A 21,460-nucleotide genomic window follows, 5' to 3' on the forward strand; every position below is an offset into this window, starting at 1 on the left:
TATATTATGGTTTTAGACCCGAACATCATGAATTTTTTTTCAACAGCTGTCAGGAAAAGGTACTGCAAGACTTTCACAGAAGAGATTAAGAAGATCAACCGTTTAATGTCAACTACAGACTATGCAGAAGCTCTGGCTCTATTTGGACAAGAGAATCCAAACCTGCAAAAACTGCTGACAGAAATTTTATACACTCCACATGACACTTACCACTTCTTCATTGAGGTTGCATCAACCTGTTCCACCCTACTGGAGAATTTCATGGCTTGTAAGTACTGTCATTACATGATACTTGTGAGAGATGCATTTTCATTGGGTATAACGACATCACATAATTTACATTATTTTGTGATATTGCACTATTCTCATGTTATGATCTATTTTTGTAGTGTTGTGCGGATCAAATGGGGTATTTACTTAACCATTTTGCACACCTAATCATGCATTAAAATAATTACTGACTTTTATTTTGGTTAATATGATGTTTTGTAAACCAGTAAACCATTTATATTGATCTCACTTTGTTGCCAGTCAGTATGAGATTTGTTGGTTCATAATTTGTTCTGTCAAACCATCTCATGGGGGAACTGTTTTCAGTTCATGTTGTTAGGTCAGGTATAGTGGCTGTTCCAAAGAAGAAAGCATTATGTTCCACCAGACAGCACTGTGGGAGGACAGTTCTCAAGGGACAATGAAAGGAAGCCACAAGTTGACTACACAATGCACTGAAATCTATATGTTACATAAACATATCCTTTGTTCGTATTGACAAACCCATCTTTACAGCGCACTGTTACATTATAATCCACTTATGTTGACATCTGGCTTGAGTACTGTATGATGTGATACACTCAATCATGTTACCAGACTATACTTACAATCGACCGACCTTGAAGACGTGAACAAAACAGCTACAATTAATTGAAAGTCTAATCCTTCTGTTGTTTTTTTAAAAATTACCAATAAAATAGTTTTGCTGAAACTTCAGAGAAAACTGATTACTTCGAAGTGCAAATTGCTTTCTATAAATACAAATCAAATGGATAAAATCTCAATCACAGTTATATACTGTCAACAGTGCAACATTATCATGGGTAAACATAAGTTAGACATTGCATGTTCATCATCTCATCATAAGAGTAAGTTAACAAAATTAACAGCATTTGGATTTTGTGAAAATTCATCAGACAACAGTCACTGAACCTGATATTAAATCTGGCAGTCCAACATCATCTACATGTAATGATGGTAGTAATACTTCAAGTGCAACACCACATCATGATGAACAGGTCAAAAGTTCCCCGAGGTTCTTGAAAGTCTGAGGACCGAGTCTGATAGTAATATTTCTAGGTTTCTTTCTGAGGTTCCTGCAGAACCAAGTTTAGATTCATCAGGTTTGTGTACTTTTGAGTACAAAGGCCATACAATTAGCGATGGTGCTAAGCAAAGGTCAGAGGCTGCATGGTCTTGTGCCAAATTTGTAGATATTGTTATAGATAATCTAAAGGCAAGGATCACAGAGGAGGGGGATTAGATAGTTTTAAGTGCTTTAACCAAGTTGTTTGGTCCCTATTTGTATGGCTCACAGGCTAACAGTTCCGTTTTTTCAGAGGTTTCGGGTATTGTTTCAGATTACTTGTCTACTTGTGGGTTAGGTAATCAGTCAGAGGTTAGTCAGGAGTTAGCTGGCTTTGCGGCTTGTGCTAGGCTTCAAGTTCTAAGGAATGGTAATGTGTATAGAGGTGTTAAGGACTTGATTCAGTTGGCATTGAGATCCAGGGCAACATATCCTTGCGCATCAGTGGCTGCTGAGAGACTACTGGTGTCACCTGTCAGCACTGTAGGCCATGAACGTGGATTCAGTAAGATGAACCTCGTAAAAACTGACATCAGAAATAAACTCGGCATCTCAACTCTAGATAATTTAATGAGAATCAGCATATACAGATGCGAAGAATTAGACTTTGAAACTGCATTCAACAAGTGGGCAGCCCTAAAATCGCAATGGATCATCATGTGACATTATATAAAATTTTAGTAGTACAAAACAGTCTTGTAATAATTTATTTTGTAATATTCTAGCTGTATTGCTTGTTGTTAATAAAGTAATAACTATCCCATCTTTTGTAGTTTTCATTGTCTATTACATTAATAGACTTTTCATTGCCTATTACATTAATAGACTTGGAAAAATATTCACTACTTGTTCTGGTGACATTTTTTAAAAATTGGTGACAAAATATTGAGGTTGGTGAATTTTTAGGTGACAACATTTTAAAAGCCAGGACCATCCCTGGAACATTGTTTGCAAAGATCAGAATGTATCACAATAAAACATGGAATATGCTTATTGAAGGACCATTACAATAACAGCTTTATAAGCAAAGCTTCAAAATAAATTGCCTTGTGTAGTTTGAATATATTTAAAATTAATTTTTGCATTTTTTGGTCATTTTGCATAAAATATGCAACTATGATACTTATCGTGGGGTCTTTGTTTAAATTCATGTATCTGTATAGGTATGTTAATAAAATACATTTAATGAGCATGGTTTGTACTGCAGTTTGAGATAAGACTGAATTGTACCTTTGTTTGTCAAAAATGTCTCAGACCATGTTCTGTTTTGATAAATACATTCATGGATGATGAAACATTTATCGATGTCAGGTAAATCAAGAAAGTAAATGCTGCTTTTCCTTACCATAAAATTATAAACTGAGACAGCAGTATGACATGAGCTGTGACGCTCTCACTGAAGAATAATGAAAAATATTCAACCAGAATGCTTCCACCCTTCGTTCATCCCCCACCATACCCAAATCTTTGTCTCTAAGGGTAGGGATAGACCCGGCAGCTAATGATAGGTGCACATTTGAATTTTTTCATGGTCAATGGACAATGAATATATGGTATATAGTTTTTGGATGGGGATTTCAGTATGAGACAGTCAAGATCCTGTAAATTCCTATAAATATAACAATTCCTATATTTTTAAAAATAAATAAAATCCTTTGTTTTTCCTACATATTTTCATCCAAAATGCCAACCTTTTATGTTTCTGACTCAAAACATTTTCAGCAATAGCTTCCAAGGTATGTCCCAGCTGTTAAGTCCCAGCGTGTTGGTATGGACTGATGTCAATTGTATGTAAAAAGTTGTTCATGTTCTGCAAGTACTTAAAATGGTGCTGATTCTCCAGGTTTATATATGGTACAAGGGTTAAGTCCCTGGAGGTTAGAGTTTGACCCAAGTGTCATAGGCTGTTAGATGTATAAATTTGTCTTATCATGTCCAGCAATTGTTTATTTAGTGATAGGGTGAGGATCTCATGACTCATAGGCTAAATCCTGCAAGATAAGGATAGACCCAGGGACAAGTGGCATCACTGAAATTGTGTTTCATGCCAATAAGTGTATAGTTAGTTATTGGGCTTAGATATCAGTAGTCTATAAGCTAACTCAAACACATTTGGCTGGGCAATATACATACTTTCCATCTTTATTCGGGTAATCATTGGGATAAAATATACACCAGAGTAAAGAAAAAAGAAGGAATCAAAGTGATGGACTGGTATCATTTGGCAAAGCAGATAACATGTAAATTGGCTATTTTGATTACATTGCTTGTCATGCATGCGTAATGATATTAAAGAAAACTGCAACAAAAAAAGTTTTAATAAAATGGGTTCCAGATAGAATCACTTCTAAGACCAATTAATAAGTGAAATTGATAGGATATATATGGTTTTTATTTTTCCAGCTCAGAGTGAGAAATTCTATGAAGGTTGCTTAAAAATAACCAGTGAATATGGTAGGCATGAAGATGAAGCACTAGTGAAGATATCTTTTGGCAGTATGCTGACAAATGCTAAGGTAATGACATAATTACGTTTTAAAAGAAAATTAAAAGTTTGTACACTTTTCAAAGAAATCTTTGATCATAGAGAAAAATGTAAAGCCATAGGAAAATCTGGCTATATATTTGTATTATTACAAAGAAACACCCGTTAACAGAGAATGCTTTTGAATCCCCCCCTCCTCTGTGCATGCAATTGTGGCATCTTTATTTGGTTCTTGCTGTCTGGATTTATATATGTCTATCTGTCCCAAAAACCACATTGGCACATTTTTATGCAGTAGCCATTGAAATTTTTGTAGACAATAGAAACTGTGATTGTTATGTTCGTATGCACAATCATGTAGATAACCCGAATTAGTATTTTGTGCCATTGTTAAAGTGACTTAATTTGTTAAAGTTTATTCAGTTTTGAACTTTTATTACTTTTCAGTTAAAACCTTATTAGTATTACTACCAAAAAGTACTTGATGTAGAGAACCGAAATTTGTTAAGCATGTTTGTATGTGTGTATATGCAACATGATTAGAATTTTTCACCTTTTAATACATTCCCTGATTACATTAGCGTTAGGAATATAAGCAAGTTACCTCCAGAATCCAGCCCTAATAAAAGATATTTAAAAAAATCTTTTCTGTTAAAGAAACAAAGGGCAACAACTCTTTCTCATTACCTGTCCTTGCCACTGCTAGCTGTAGCCAGATTTTAAGCTTCACTTCCATACACAACACCATATGGAATATGTCTCCAATTTATCCAGGTAATTGTGTATGAAATTCAAGACATCCTTTTGTTTGGCTTTATTTGGATTAATATCGATTTATAAATGGATGCTCTACATTATATTTTTAAATTTGTGAAATTTATCACTTTCTCTACTTGGTCATTTTAGACTGCATGTTGCAACATACAATAATCGGTTCATAATAACTTTCATTTGCTCATGCACACTGTCTTTAGTTTGCACACACAGTTTATAATGGGTGCTATTTAGCGAATTATTTAACCAATTTATCTGTAGTTTGTATTATTTTATCAAAACAAACATATCGTCCAAATGCATTCAATGCAAGCAATACAAAGCATGGGAAGGCACATATGAGTTCTGCCTGTTGTATACAAAATGTATCTTTTCTCCCCCGTTTAGTGTATGGAATCTATTGTCTGAGTCAAAGTGTGAAGAAGGGAAAAGGACTTGTGTACTAAGTATACATCTGAATACAGAATCAGTTGTGATCCTTGTGGGGATGCTACTGGGGTCCTTCCTTCAACCTAAAATCAGAAGGACAATGCCTTCCATCACTTTGTTACAGTCACAGTTGGATATGCCAGTCTTTCAGCCATATGTGTATTGACTGGTACAGGAGACGATGATGCAGTTCCTGACTTGAGGACAAATTTTACGTCTTTTTCCATCTTTTGCTCCTGCAGATAATTTGCATACAATGGGGATTGTTCCCCCAATTTTAGGTAGCCCAGTGGGCATAAGTCCTCCCTCACAAGTCTGAGCTTGTCCTTCATGCCTGTAAGACTGGGTCCATGGGGTAATTTTGGATTGATTGGATTTAATACTGTCATGCTGCCTGAGTCATACCGGCCATAGATCCAGCCCAACTGTCCCAACATGGACTCAGTTAAGTGATATTAGCAATAGATCCGACCATTTAGAAGACATTTTCTGTATTTCTGTTCTTCTAATGGTGAGTGATAACATGCATCTCATTGTAGGTCATTACAGTGAGATGCCATAGGTCACGATGTGCATGGGTACTTTATGTCTGGTTTTCATGGTTTTTTATAGTAATTATAGGAGGCATATTGTAATATACAGGCATAGTGACCACCTAGATCTTGTCAGGGAGTTCTGTTGTAGATTACTTGCTACATCCATAGGGGTGAGTAACAGATTATACACAGGTCAAATTTGTAATTGTTTTGTATTTTATGTCTCATATTGAATACCAATTTTATCTTTCATTCTCATAGTTTAAAATTCTCAAAATTTTTACAGTGTTTGGGTATTGAAAATGATTGGTTTTATGTAATTCATCATTAAGGGCTTTATATTGATGTAGAAAATAGAGGGTAGCATGCATTTCATGGATTTCTTTTTTCATATTTTAGTATTGTTAACGTTTGATAAATGTAATGCAATGGTCAGTTTGGTCTTTTTGTAGTTGAATGGGCTGGAAGGGCTAGAAAAGCTTGGAAGAGCAAGAAAAGGCAGATAGGGTGGCAGCAAGGCAGCATATCGTTCATGTAGTAGCATGACCTGCAGTGAAGGACCATAGCTATTGGTCTAATAGATTAACCAACCATATAATGATGGAGCTGCATGTGTAGCGGCAACACACACCATATGGCAAATTAGCTGGCAGAGGCAGCTTAAATTTATAACAAATTCGTTGAAGGATATACATTCCTGACTTTGTAAAAGGACAGTGAACAGTGATTTGTGATTATTACAATACATGGTTGCATTAAATGTACTTATATTTAAATCACATGGTTGCATGAACCATACTCATTTTGAAAGCAATTGGTTCATGGAAGCATGCTCATCTTTAAAACATGTGCTCATATGAACCACATTCAGCATTGTTATGTCATATTTTAATCATACTGTGATTTTTTGGTGACATATTCAATATGGTAGTTTCATATCATTTTAGTGGTTGTTTATATTTTCACACATTGTTATGAATTTGTCTCTGATGAATTGTCATTGTTCAAGGTAGATTATTGTTAGGGGTTAAGATATAGACACGAGTTGCCTCAACAAATACTTCCTTCTGCTGAAGTTCACATTGGAAACATCAGGTCTATCTGACTGTCCTTCAGGAGGGATGAATATGCAATCATTCTTAATCTCACAGCTGTTTACCTTCATCTACCTGGTGTAGTGAAAGTTTCTTCACTTTAGTTACTTGAACAAAGTTTATATTAAGTCTAAATCGCAGCCTTCACAAAAATGATAGATTGTGTCATCCAGTTCATGTTGGCATCCTCTACGGCAACAGTGGCATATCTCGATGATCTCCAAAAACACTATTGCTATTCTTCTCAAGGGCAGAAAAATCTTCTATCCATTTTGAATCATCTAAGTTTTCTAGGACATGGACTTCAGCAAGAGAACTCTAGCAACTCCTTGGGTTATTCATTGTGGCAGCAGATCTGATCCTACTGGGCTGCCGTTACATGCGCCTGTTAACAAATAACTTCACTGACTCAATGGTGCCCTTTTTCCAGTCTACTCAACAAGGAGATCAATATCATGAACAAGCTATGATCATTTCTGTTTAATTTGTGCAACCACAATTGGCTTATGACAGGAATTCCTCCAGAGAAATCCCAACCATAATGATATGTACAGACACCAGTACATATGATTGGGGAGCTCACTTGATGGGCTTCAATAAGGTCAGTGGTAAATGCGGTTCAGAGAAATAGCCTCTTCACATCCACCTTGTAGAAATGAAAGCTATCAAAAACAATTTTCAGCTCTGGAAGGATTGACTCTATGGGAAGTTCTGATTATGTTGGACAGCTCTGTAGAGGAGGGTACCAAATTGTCTGACCTGTGCATGCTGGTTTGGCAGATACCTCGTTGGTGTTTCCAACTAAGATTAACATTCAAATCACTTTCCTGGTTGATTCAATGTTCTGGCTAATGTTCTGTCTTTACTTGGTCAGGCAGCTCATCCGTCAGTTTTTCATCAGATTTGTGCACTGTGTGGGGTGTCTGATGACATACCTGTTTGTGACAAGGTTGAACCACAAACTATGCACCTTTGTCTCATTGGTCCTGAACCAGAAACTTGGAGGAGTTATGGGCCCTTTGCCCCCTCTCCATCTGAGTAGTGAAATCAATACAAAATCAAAACAAAAAATATGGGGTCTGAATTGCAAGATAATTCTGATAGCCCACCTCAGATGGGACAAATCCTTGGTCAGCAATCTATTTGGGCTAGTGATGGACCTACCCAGGAATGTTATGACCAAACTAAATCCAGTTAAACAACCAAGGTTGCAGGTGATTCACCCTTGCCTGGATTGTCTTCTTTTGTATGCTTGACTCTTGTCAGGAGAGCCTTGCAAGAGAAAGAATTCAGAACCTCGACTGTGGAGAGAATATCGAGAACAAGAAGACCCTCCACTCTGGAGGCTTTTGAAGCAAAGTCGAATGTGTTCAGGGACTGGTCAGTACCATTGTTCCTTTGAGTGCCATAGTCACTTGATGACTTTTTTCTATGGCTGTGTTAGGAGAAAAAGTTGGCACCAGCTACTGTCAAAGGCTACTGCTTCATGATATCCTAAACATTCAGGTAGAGAAGATATCAGTCATGATACAGATCAATCAAACCTACTCGCCAATTTTGATTTGAACTGACCAAAATCCTTTTCCCTGTTTTCAAAATGGAATCTGTCCTGGGCTTTAACAGGGCCCAATTCAGAGAAGTTTGAGCCATTAGCCAGGACCTCATTAAAGCTTTTTTAATACAAAACCTATTTCCTGAGCTTGAGCTTGAGATTTATTCATGAGTGTTAGGTGATGTTTAAGTTTTCAATTCAGATCAGATGGTTCATTGATACTCAGGATACAACCAGTTTCATGACCAAGAACAGATTACCATCAGAGAGTCATCATCAACTCACTTTCATCTATAGATTAGTTATGAGCTGTGGCCATGCAAGATCATGTCCTCAATCACAAATTGAAGCACACATATGTGGCAGATGAAAAAGAATCTTCACCTTGTGAAGGCAGGAAAGGAGGATAGTGTATCTGGCATTGTGACTTAAATGAGTTATACAATTGGCATTCCCTGACATCTCCAAAGATAAAAGTTGCCTTCTGAGGATTTCAGCTTATGAAATTAGAATGATCTCTGAAAGCTTCATATTAGAATGCTATTTTTGATCTGAGACATCATAAAGGCTGTATGCTGGCATACAAGCTGTGTACACATGACCACCAGACATAACTAAAGCAATACAGTATCTTAAGTTTTGCTGGATTTTCCAGAGAATTGTGATGGTAAGAAGGTTTGAATATTCATCATTTTAGCCTGATGGATCATGTCCTGATAGGCTGTGTTGCTTTAAGCAGAGTGGGTTATCATTCATCCAGGGAGTCCAATCTTTTTTTCCTTAGAAGGATACCTGAGGTGTAGGTAGTATGCTTAGCATTCCCTCCACTTACTGCCTATTCTCCTAATGTTAATGTGATTAGGGAACGCATTCAAAGGAGGAAGCATATTTTATAGCAGATTATATTTCTTCATGAAACCTTACCTGATCACATTACTCGAAGACCCTACCAGCCACCCAACAAATTGAGCATCCTCATTGATTCTTGGTCCAGCTTTAAACTAGTGACACCTGGGGGGGTAATTGGCAAGAGTTACTGCCCTTTGTCTAAATGCTGTGTACAGAGAAGTCTTTTAGTCGGGCTGAATTTGGGAGGTAGCCGATTTATATTCCTTACGTTAGTGTGATTGGGTATGTATTCTCAGAACAATTTACGTAAAAAATTTGCTTTATACCATTATATCATTTTTTCATTATTCTAATACAATATTTTTAATTTGTTAGGCATAGGAGTTTTCCTTTGATGTTTTGAATACATGTTTTATAAATGCAGATCTGGTGTGTCCCAAATATCTGTGTAAAAGATGTTTTGTAGACATGTACATTGTTTGGACATTTTGGTGGTTGAAATTTAATTTCTTTTATATTCATTAATCAAAAAACAATTGTCAGTCAATCTATCGATCTAGTAAAAATTATTGAGAAGGCCATTCATTAGGCATATGCGTATATTTCATTATTTCAGGGTGACACCATTGGTGGGGAGAAATATTATCGCCAGGCACTGCAGGTATTGAAGTCTGGTCCACCTTGTGTGAAATTGGCTGAGGTTCACCAGCGCCTTGGTTGGAATCTCCATGTTCAAGGGCGAGCAGAAGAATCTCTTAGGTCAGTCTGTGGAATGTGGTACAATTACTATTGAATCTTATGTCAGCTGTAAAAATGAATGCCATGTAAAATGTGAACAGACATAAAGCTAATTACTTTCAAATGTAGTGCATTAATTCAACATATTGATTGCAACTACACTTACACTAGGGTATTGTAATTGGTTGGTTGAATTACATTACCTTTTACAATGTAATCAATTATTTGTAAATAATGTCTGACCAGTATACTTTCTCTCCCCACAGGGAGCCTCATTAACTCAGTTGGACTTGCAGTAAAGGGTTAAACGTTAATAATCTGCCCAGACTAGCTCGGGTTGACTGCCATGGTATGTCTTTGGGTAAGGCACTTAAACTTCATTTTGTCAGGATGATATAGCGAAACGAAGTGCTGAATGTGCCACTAAACCCAAGAAGTTGACAATACCTCCCCCTAACTCAAACCCAAGAAGTTGACAATCTCTCCCCTTAACTCAGCCATTACACTCCCTCCAAGAAACTGAACGTTCAGGAGGGGTGAGTTGGGGGATGGAAATAGTTATTGCATTATCTGTCTGACCATCCATTCACCAGTTGATAATGTGGTAGTCAGCATAACTTTAGTTTCCTATGGTCTTTTTTTCTTCAGACCTTTTATGTATCTTTACCCTTTGATAGATATAGAAGTCTATTCATTTGGGGCAGCTAGGTCACTAGACTTAAAAATGTAAGTTTCTTCTGTGCATGAATAGTAAAGTTTTCTTGGCTTAATTTTCATCAAATTACTTGGACAGTCATATTGCCATATTGATATTAAAGCTGACAGGTAAAAAGTCAAGGAAACTGGACATTGTTATTTGTTTGATTTCTTATTGTGAAGTCAAGTTTTCTGGATTTAGAAAAATCTTGTAGCACCCTGAGAAATGTTTTGACAGTTATATGCTAACATTTGAATTTTATAAACAATAATAAAGGTGTGTTTTGGACATGAGCATGGGTGTGAATTGGTTTATTAATTTATTCACAAGAATGATTGGAGAACACAGACTTTAATCCATGTAATTTTTTTCCCAACAGCAAATATGTTTCTGTCTCATGTAATTTTCATGTAAGCAATACATAATGGCACTTTTCAATAAAGCCAAGTAGCTAATCATTCCAGATGAGTTCCTTTTACATCCAAATACACCTTAGCATAAATCTCATGAGTTATGTTATGAATAACGAGTCTGCCTGATTAAAATCATTAATGTTTATATTTAAGCAGATCTGACAGACGTTTGTAAAAGATCAATCTTTAAACATCATGGTCTACTTATTTTTAGTAGTGTATTTTATTTTAAGCAGTGTTGAAAACTGTAATTTGATTGGTGAATTTAATGGTCAACAGAACATGCCCATGTGCTGATGTTCATCTGATATCCATTATATAGAAGATCTTAGTACTAAATTAATCACCCTGTCACATTAAACTTGGTTTCATGGATCAAACCAGTCTTTGAGAGAGCTGTCTTAGCTTGAATTTGGCAAGTTAAATTAGAATTACATATATACTGTATTTGTCAGAACTTGCTTAATACAATATTCACACTATCTGTTTGAGTAATGTGAGGTACAGTTGACCTTGTCTCCAAGATGGAAGTGACAGACTTTTACAGTGTATTGTGTGTAATTAAAGATTGATCGATGATGAAACCATGGGTATTTATATAATAGAATCATGCAGTAAATATAAACTCTGAATAAAGGTACTGATACATGTACTCTGGTGTGGTCAGAGAAAATAAATGCAAACTGAATTGGACCTCTCTTTCTTTTTATCTCTTGATGCTTTGGACTTGTCCATGAGCAGATACCTTGCAAAGTGGAATTGAGCTTGTACTGATGGTGATAGGGTTCAAAGATCAAGGTCTGTTAGGTTAAATTTATTATCTTATGTTACATGATAGTCCACTATAGGCCATCTTGACTCAAGTTTCCCACACCCAGTTTTTTATATATCAGCTTCATGGTTGGATTATATTTAAAGAACATTAGCATGTTCCTACTGAGTCTTCATTTGGTGGATCCAAGGTCAAGGTCACTTGACATGAAATACATGGTTTCTGCACAATAACTGAACTTTATTGGATTAAGTTTCATTGTAACATCTTATGTATACTACACTAGGATGTTAGCAGCTCCTGCTTAGCTCAAGGGGCAGATGGTTGTAAGCTCGAGGTAGCTGTCACTGAAATTGCAATTTTTGTCACACACACACACACACACACACACACACATGGTTGAATATGTTTAAATACCCTTATAGTTAAGAACTTTTCATTTCATGGATGGTAAAACATTCAGACATCAAGATGACTGTTATTCGGATTTTTACATGGTTTGTTCATAAGAATATCAGGTCAGATCATTATAGGTGAATGTAATTTGAGACATTTATAACAGTTATGGCTGGTCTGATGAGCCATTATTCAGACAGGTATTTTTCATCTCTAAATTACAAAGCTATATTGTGTATATTGCATTTTAACAGTAGTAATAATGTGTTAATAACTTTGTTATCTCACAACAAATACATTAATAGCCATGTTAGCTCACAAAGAAGTAATGTGTTAATAACTAATAACTATGTTATCTCACAAATTAATAATATGTTAATAACTATATTACCTCACAAGAAAATAAGGTGTTAATAACTTTGTTACCTCACAAGAATATATTGTATTAATAACTATGTTACCTCACAAGGAAATAATGTGTTAATAACTTTGTTACCTCACAAGGAAATAATGTGTTAATAACTATGTTTCCTCACAAAGAAGTAATGTTTTAATAACTATATTATCTCACAAGGAAATAACATGTTGATAACTTTGTTACCTCAGAAAGAAGTAATGTATTAATAATTATGTTACCACAAGGAAATAAGATGTTAATAACTTTTTTACCTCACAAGGAAATAATGTGTTGATAACTATGTTACCTGACAAAGAAATAATATGTTAATAACTATGTCACCTCACAAGGAAATAATGTGTTGATAACTATGTCACCTCACAAGGAAATAATGTGTTGATAACTATGTCACCTCACAAGGAAATAATGTGTTGATAACTATGTCACCTCACAAGGAAATAATGTGTTGATAACTATGTTACCTGACAAAGAAATAATATGTTAATAACTATGTCACCTCACAAGGAAATAATGTGTTGATAACTATGTCACCTCACAAGGAAATAATGTGTTGATAACTATGTCACCTCACAAAGAAATAATGTGTTAATAACTATGTTACCTCACAAAGAAATAATGTGTTAATAACTGTGTTACCTGACAAAGAAATAATGTGTTAATAACTGTGTTACCTGACAAAGAAGTAATATATTAGTAACTGTGTTACCTCACAAGGAAATATTGTGTTAATAACCATGTTACTTGACAAAGAAGTAATAAATTATTAACTGTGTTACCTCACAAGGAAATATTGTGTTAATAACTATGCTACCTCACCAGGAAGTAAAGTGTTAAATAGCTAAAATTGTTTTTAATGAAATGATTCCACTCAGTGACCATGCCATCCAAATTTATTTGTTTTTTATCATTGAATTTTGAAATGTTGGAAGATCTTATTATGTTATCTTAAAAATGTAGTCATAAACTTATCATAAAGTACTCATTTAAAATACTTGTAGCAAATAATTTTCTTGGCTACAAACTATGTGTGATAACCTACAAATTTGTAATTGATTTTAGATGAATCCATCAACTTATTATTATTACTGCAGGCTCCACATTGTCAAAACTTGTTAAGTGTGAAACTCGAGCTACAGTGCTGAGTCAGAAAATTCTGAGTTCGTATCTCTAATGAGAATAAATTTACCAGACATTTTTGAATATTCTTAACTTTGGTCCTGTTACTACAATTCTGAATTTCATTGACATTGATATCTCTAAGCATCATTATATTTTTGGCATTCGGAAGTTGAGCTGAGTTTCTGAGTATCTTTGTACAAAAGCTTAGAAAATAAAGGATCAGGTCTAAAAGTGAGTGGTTTCAACCATAATCAACAATGCACCTCATTGGGAATTCACTTGACATTGAAACTCCATTTATTTAAATGTAATTAAACTAATAGATTCAAATAAAATCCTTTCAAGTTATTTTTAATGAAGTGAATATTGTTAAACATGTATGTAGTGTATTTTATTTTTCAACACAAGAAATTGTGGCAGGGTTTTTCATTTTCTCTGCAGGCACCTCAAAAGTTCTTTTGAAATGTCACATTCCCTGGGAAATGAAAGATCAGTCCTTTGTTTGCAGTCTCTCAACTCTCTTGGTGTAGTCAGCACTTTCTTAGGTAAGTATTTTAAGTAACACTATTACTACCTTTAACTTTGTGTAAAACCTTTAATTTCAGCATATTAGCGACAATTTAATTTGTAAGAATTATGGATGTGGGAACTTTTACATGTAAGAATTTTTGTTAATGGTTTTATGCAGTTGAAACAAAATAGATGTTTATAATGTAAACAGAAATGAAATTAAACATGATTGATTTATTCCAACACCAGGATTATCACAATGTAGATGACCCATAAATGTTGTGAACAGTGAGGAATGCTAAAATAAAACTGTATGCAAAGCATAAAACATGATTTTCTTGATTTTTGGTTTTATTGCCATTAGAAAAAAGGCATGCTTGCTTGCATGCTATGCAGTGTAATCCCAAATGCAGTGAAAAGTGTTTGACTTATTCCAGCACCAGAATTACCACAATGCAAATAACAAGAAATACTGTTTACAGTGAGGGATGGTAAACTGAAACTTTGTGCAAAGCACACATTATTGTATTTCTTAAAATATCTAGAAGCCCATCCTGATATGTTATTATTACACATTACCTGAAGCATTACTGTTAAAGTGAATATTTATCAGATAATCAATACCACAAACTTCCAACTGCAGGATTGATATCAGTTAGGATTCATATCCAACAGAATTGATATCCAATAGGTTTGATATCCAATAGGATCAATATCCATAATGATTGATATCCATTAAGATTGATATTTATAAGAATTTTTATCCATTACAATTCTTATCCAGTAGGATTTATATCCATTATTATTTATAACCATTATGATTGATAACCATTAGGATTGTTATCCAATAGGATTGATAACCATTATCATTGATAACCGTTTGGATTGTTATCCAGTAGAATTGATATCCATTAGGCTCTTGAATTATGTTTTGAATCTGTATACTTGCTAGTGTGCTTTTTAATACACTGTCAACATTTACGCTAAGAGTAACAAGTGATGACTTAAGTATAGTCACTCCACCATAAAACTTTACTCCAATTCTTACTCAAAAATATTCTGACCAATCGAAGGCACACTTTTATTTACATTTCAAGTAACATGGCAAAGTCTGGAGTAACATTTATTATTTGATATGCTGAATAAAAGTTTATGATGTCTGACTTCATTGTTTGTATTAAATATACATTAAAGGCCTTTGAGGTATATGACAATGATCAATCTTGATTTCATGTTTGTAAATGTTTTATCTTAATTAAAGTATCAATTTCAATAGTGACACAGTGACTGTCTAAATTAGGCATATCCAACCTATGGTCCACTGCCCTGTCCTTCCATTGTGCAGTTCACAGCCATTTATGCATTCCTTTATAAAATATGCATGTTAATTATTATACATAATTAGTGATAAGGAACTGTTCTTGCAGCACATGACCTTAAGAATTTTATCTGTTTTGGATTCTGCCAAACAGGGTTGGATGCCCCTAGTCTAAAACATTTCACATTTTAGGTAAATGTTCTTTTTCAGTCAGTAACTTGACAGCATATTTTCTTAATTTTGATTTGGCAGGGAATTTTGACGATGCAGAGAAGTACTATCAGGAAAGTATTCGTCTGAACAGAATAAATCTAGAAGAAGAAAACTTTGAACGTGTAAAACAAAAAAAGAAACCTTTATCTGAGGAAGAACTGCCAAAATTTGGAGCAATTTACAACAACATGGGAATTATGTATCAGCAGAAAGGTGACAATGAAAATGCTCTGTATTATCATAAAAAGGGTTTGGATATTAAGAGACAGGTCAAAGCCCCAACCACATCTTTGCTAGTCTCACTCAACAATGTTGCAAGTGACTACTCATTACTGGGAAGGCGTGATGAAGCTTTAGAACTTTTAAAGGAAGCTGAGTCAATTGTTCTGAAAGAGGTTCCGCTGAATGAATCCAATCTTAGTACAATCTATGACACAATGGGCAAGGTGTACATTAAAAGTAATGAATTTTTGAAAGCGAGAGGATATCTTGTTGAGGCAGTTAGGTCTCGGGAAGAAAACATGGCCAGCAGCCCGATGCATGCAGAAAGTGTCCTGCATTTAAGCCAAGTAGAAATGGGACTAAAAAACTATGAGATAGCTAAAAATTTGGCAGAAAATGTAGTGTCTATGAAAAATGAGGTCACCAAAAGTATGCCACAGAGCAGTGTTATATCAGAAGCATTCGAATGTCTTCTGGAAATATACTTGCAATCAGTTAATGAGAATGCAGGGCATCTGCAAGAAACCTATCAAGAACTAAAGGAAGAGTTAAAAAGACTGATTCGTCTTCATGAGAACAAATATAATGACAAATTGGTTCAGCAGTTTACAAAGAAATTGATGTCAATTCAGAAGAAAGTGAGTGAAGCAATAGCTAAATTGGTTACAACTGCTGGATGTATTTTACCTTGAGGAAACACTGATAGAAAATGGTCATTTAATTTTATTTAGTATAGATTGGGATAGTTGTCATCTACCATTATGGGGTGCTTTGTATTTATTTGAGTGATCTGCATTATTTCCTTTAGTACACATTCTTGTACAGTTTTGTAACAAACTTTCATTGAATTACAAATGAATTACAAATGACATTGCAATTTCTTAAAAGGTTATTTCAAAATAATGTTAAGTCAACATTATCCATTTAATTAATGCATCACTCTTTAAATTCTTAAATATCTATATTTATTTGCCTGCATTTATTTAGCTATCAAAAACCAATACATGCAATAACATAATGGTCTTTGATTATTTCCCCTTATTAATAACATATACTCTGCCTGAGCAGTATCACTGCATGCTTCCTCTTGCACGATTATTTAAACAAGATGGACTCATTTTAATTCATGCCAGCTGTTTAAACAAACTTGTTTGCAAGTTGATCAATATGGTTTCTCTTCAGACTTCAGTGTTTCAGCCATTGCTTAAGTATCAGAGAAGGAATCATGGAGGAGAATTTTACAGTAAGAAAGGCCATTCATTGCATTGTTTGTGCAAATAGCATTTACAATATACCATGTAAATGATATTGCTTGTTTTATTATCATGTTGGACCACTTTTTTCAAAACAAAGTGGGCCATTTGGCCCCGCTTGTTCTTGTGCCTGGTTACTGTTTTGAATACAATAAAAGGCTGGGACGGTACTGGAGTAATTTCAATTTCTTTTAAAAACCTTGGCTTTTTGAGAATTTTAAGGATAACTTTGATGAAGAGAAAGGGTAGTATGTCAGTATATGTCTCTGTGGCATGGCCATAATTAATACTGATTATATTTTTTTTAATTGTTGAAAAGAAACTCGATATTATTATGTTGGTGTTGACAACAGTTTATTGACCATATGTATATTTGTTTACCTAGTCTTAGTAGAAAATATAGTCAGTATTTACCAGTCTTCAATTCTGTTAAATTTTGCAGAAGTGATAGATGATAAAAAATTTCAGTATTCATATATTTAACCAAACATGCAGACAAACCAAGGGCATTTATTTCAAAATAGTTCTTTTTTTCCTTTTTGATTATTTTCAGTACAAAATTATACTTGAATGTATGTGTATGCTTTATTTTAAAGTATTGATTGATATGGCAGCTTATGGTATATTTGTTTTTCTTCACAAAGGCAGTACAGTGTATTCTTCAGGGACAAGATAATTTTAAATCATAGTAGTTTTATAGAAGGTTGCAGAATATTTTAAGAATCATGTTTCATTAGATTATACCTGTCAACCTGATGATTTGACTATTGAAATGAAATGACCCTTCAGATAGGAATAATAGCAGATAATATGAAAAAGTATGATTGCTATGGTCAAATCTGGGTATTTGCTGGACTGGGTTTGGTCCAGGTCCAGGCTTTGTATCAGATTCAGCAGCATTTGTCAGGGAACCAGTCAAACTTTACTGGACTGCCTTAGAGGCTTTAATTTGTCCATGTTTTTCATGCAAGATATCTGCATGATCAAGCTTTTGCTTTTATGTTGTATTACTATCTAAAAACATCATTTAAGTGTACATTACAGACTAGTAATTGTTTAGGATATGTCTACATTGCAAACTTTTTTTTATTTGTTACAGTTTAAATGTTCATTTAAAATCTTGTATTGTTTCATTTGCTGCATCAGATCACACTTAAGCATTTTTCAAATGCATGTATTCCAGGCTGATAATAGTAGTACATAATCTTTTGGTTGATCTTACTGAAAAATGGTCATATTTAGAGGGAAAAATATTGGCAAAATATAAATCATTTTGAGGTTGTGTGCATATGTGTCTGCACCTTGGTATTTTGTGCAGATGATATTAAAATGATGTGCATATCTATGCATGCTTTTGTATTTTGTGTAGATCATCTTATATTGTGTGAATATCTATGAATACTTTTGTAATTTATGTAAATCATTTGAACTTGTATGCATTTCTATGCGTGCATTTGTATTTTGTGCATCAGTGATAACTGCATTGTTTGTTTGTGTACTTAGGTGAGCATGAGCGTATATTTTGAAAAGAAATATTAGTTGTAATATTAGTTGGTGTTTTTATATTGTGACCCTTTCAGTATAACAAGTATAAATAGTAAATACACATCTTGCTCTTATTGATAGAGTACAGGCTGAACTTTTAGGACTATGGTAGCTTAGCCACTGTTATAAAGAACTCCTGCAATGCATTTAGCTGGCTATTGTGAACTCAGTCAAGGTGATAATAGAAAGGACAGGGAGCATCCAGTTGGTGTCTCAGATTAATGTGACATTATTTAAATTTTATTTTTAGCTGTACTGGTGATAGAGCAGAAACTTTTATGGGATGATCTCTTGTCCTGTCTAATATCCAATTTGGCCACCATCGCTACCACCTTGAAAATTTTCTTTTATTGCTCGCCAACAGCAACATGGGGTTTTCACTAAAAGACATCTTATGATATCTAGTTGGTTCTAGATCAAAATGATACTAATTTGACCTTGACTATGGTCATCATGGTGCCCATTTTGAAATTCTTGTTATTGATACCGGTACTCATCCTAGATGACTGGTCAAATCAACATGGGGTTTCCACAGAAAGGCTTCTATTGATGTCTGGTTTGTCCCAACTAAGATTTTGCTAATCAAGTATTTAGATTGAAAGATGAATACTAAAATGTAGTTTCTTATGTAAATATATCATGCTTCTGTCTGTTTACTGTTTTTCCATATGTTTTCTAATTTTAACATTCATTATAATTCTGTTCATTTTTCTCTCTAATCTTTTCGTTTCCTGAGCAGTAATAGTTTAATCACATTTCATTTACACAGTCCTTGCATCTTTGGTATTTTGTGTTTGGCATTTAGATTTCCAGTGACAGTTCTTCTGTGTCACATATGCAACATTTTTACATTACTGACTGTACCTTTTAACCGTCATGTTTTACTTTAGGTATTATTGGGTGCCACGTGTAAGTTGTATGAAAGTGCATCTTGAAAAGCTGAATATCTACATACTGTAGAAGATGTTTATTTTACTCCCTCCACACACACACACACACACACACATATATATATATCGCTATCTGGACATAATTCAACGGGAACGGAATTCCTAAACGTTAATATGCTCCGTTAATCAAGAACTCGTTAATCCGGACATATTCGCTGGGAACGAATGTATCCGGATTAACGAGGCTTCACTGTATATCATTGTCCAGGTTGCTTATGTGCTGAGTCATCAGACCTCATTCTCTCACATTTTCATTCAAGTAGTCAAATGTTTTTAATATATCCTCATTGAATTTTGCAGATCTGCTCAGGTTCTCATAAATAAATTGGTCTAAGCTAATTTTATCATCATAAGTTTCAATAGGATCAAATGACTAGTATAGTTACTGAATGTGAATGCTTGGCCATTTGCTATTACTCTTCTAGTCATAACTAATGGTGTTGGCCTTGTTGTTGAGATGCTTAGCTATTTATGAGTAGCACATGTTGATGTTGATGCCAATTTTTCTTTTGATAATTTTGATATATTATGTGAAAATGTATTGTTTGTGTAATATATTTAAAATTTTAAAAAATAAATGATGTTTTCTTTACAATAATTTGTCTGTGATTCCTTTATCTTGTACAGATTATATTCCATTAGTAGAATGATTATATGTACTAAAAATTTATTCTTTACCAGTAAATTATTTCAGTTTTAAGTTTAGTATGTAAATTCACTAAAATTGTGGAAAAGTATGATATTTTGTATTTGAATGACATTTGTGTACATCACCTATATACTCGCTTTAATGGATCTAATCATTAAATCATTTGTGTTAATTTTATACTTTAAGCGATGTATCATTATGATTATTTTTGTTAAATCATTTAATTTTTGCATTTATGACAATGTATCAGTTTCAGCTCATCTTTATTTTCACAAAATCTTTAGCATTTTAATTTCATGATTGCTACATTGAATTTTAGTATTCATATCTCCATGTAACAGTTTGAACTGTGATTGTAAGTTTTATGTAGCTGTATGTAGTATTTTGAATATCATTTTCAATAAATCTGCATCTGAAATATTTTTCTGATCTCACCAGTCTGCTTTTATGGGTCTGAAATTTTGTTTACAGGGTTCCCACGCTATGGGGAAAAGTCGGGAGAGATGATTTTTTTCCTGACGGTGAAAACTCGTTGAATTTTGCAAATATTGATGAAAGTCAGGAAAACCCCGAGAGTATTCCGCCACCACTTGACGCCCGAACTAATCACGTAATTGAGTTGTAACTAAACTGATCTTGAGTTAAATTAATCGAGTTCTAACCTGAATATTCAGAGGGTGCAGTATGGATCATTTGGGAGGTTAGCAATAAATGTGTATGCGGCGTCAGTCCAAACGTGCAGTGGATTAGATTAGTCTAGTGGACTTTTATCTTCAAAGTCAGCTCGATATCCTTATCTTTCCTTACATGGAAGGTTTGAAAACCAGGCTAACATCACAAGAGGCCAATATGGTGGTGGAAAAGCGTAGCAGCTTACTGGCTGGCCTAGCAAACTTTAAATGTTGTTAGATCGAGTGATACATATATGAAATCGATATGAAAATTACTTATTTTATCAGAAATTGTGGGTAGTAAAATCATTATATCTTTAATCTGCTGAAAGACAAGATCAAACTACAATGTTGATGAAATGTGGCCTGGTACTTGCGATTTGCATTGCTAGTCACATGAGTACACAAATCTAACCACAAACATTTTCAAATGTTGTAGAGAAAAAAATATTAAATGAAAGTGGTATATTGGTTGTAATAAAAATACAAAAATGAAAGAA

The 21,460-nt window shown here is 34.2% G+C and overlaps 1 protein-coding gene across 3 annotated transcripts in view; it reads left to right on the forward strand.

Annotated features, from left to right (window-relative positions):
- Positions 1 to 20,711, forward strand: part of LOC149786279 (uncharacterized) — a 37,907-nt gene extending 17,196 nt beyond the window's left edge. For all 3 annotated transcript variants that reach the window (XM_089976665.1, XM_089976663.1, XM_089976664.1), the window contains 5 exons: positions 47 to 268; positions 3,761 to 3,873; positions 9,693 to 9,835; positions 14,071 to 14,174; positions 15,710 to 20,711. In XM_089976665.1, coding sequence (XP_089832791.1) covers positions 47 to 268; positions 3,761 to 3,873; positions 9,693 to 9,835; positions 14,071 to 14,174; positions 15,710 to 16,584 — 1,457 coding nt within the window. In that variant the 3' untranslated portion in view covers positions 16,585 to 20,711. The remainder of the gene's footprint in view (positions 1 to 46; positions 269 to 3,760; positions 3,874 to 9,692; positions 9,836 to 14,070; positions 14,175 to 15,709) is intronic.
- The last annotated feature ends 749 nt before the right edge of the window (positions 20,712 to 21,460 follow it).

This window comes from Sinohyriopsis cumingii, chromosome 12 (assembly GCF_028554795.1).
Source record: "Sinohyriopsis cumingii isolate HCF-2022 chromosome 12, ASM2855479v2, whole genome shotgun sequence".
In the NCBI taxonomy this organism is placed as follows: domain Eukaryota; kingdom Metazoa; phylum Mollusca; class Bivalvia; order Unionida; family Unionidae; genus Sinohyriopsis; species Sinohyriopsis cumingii.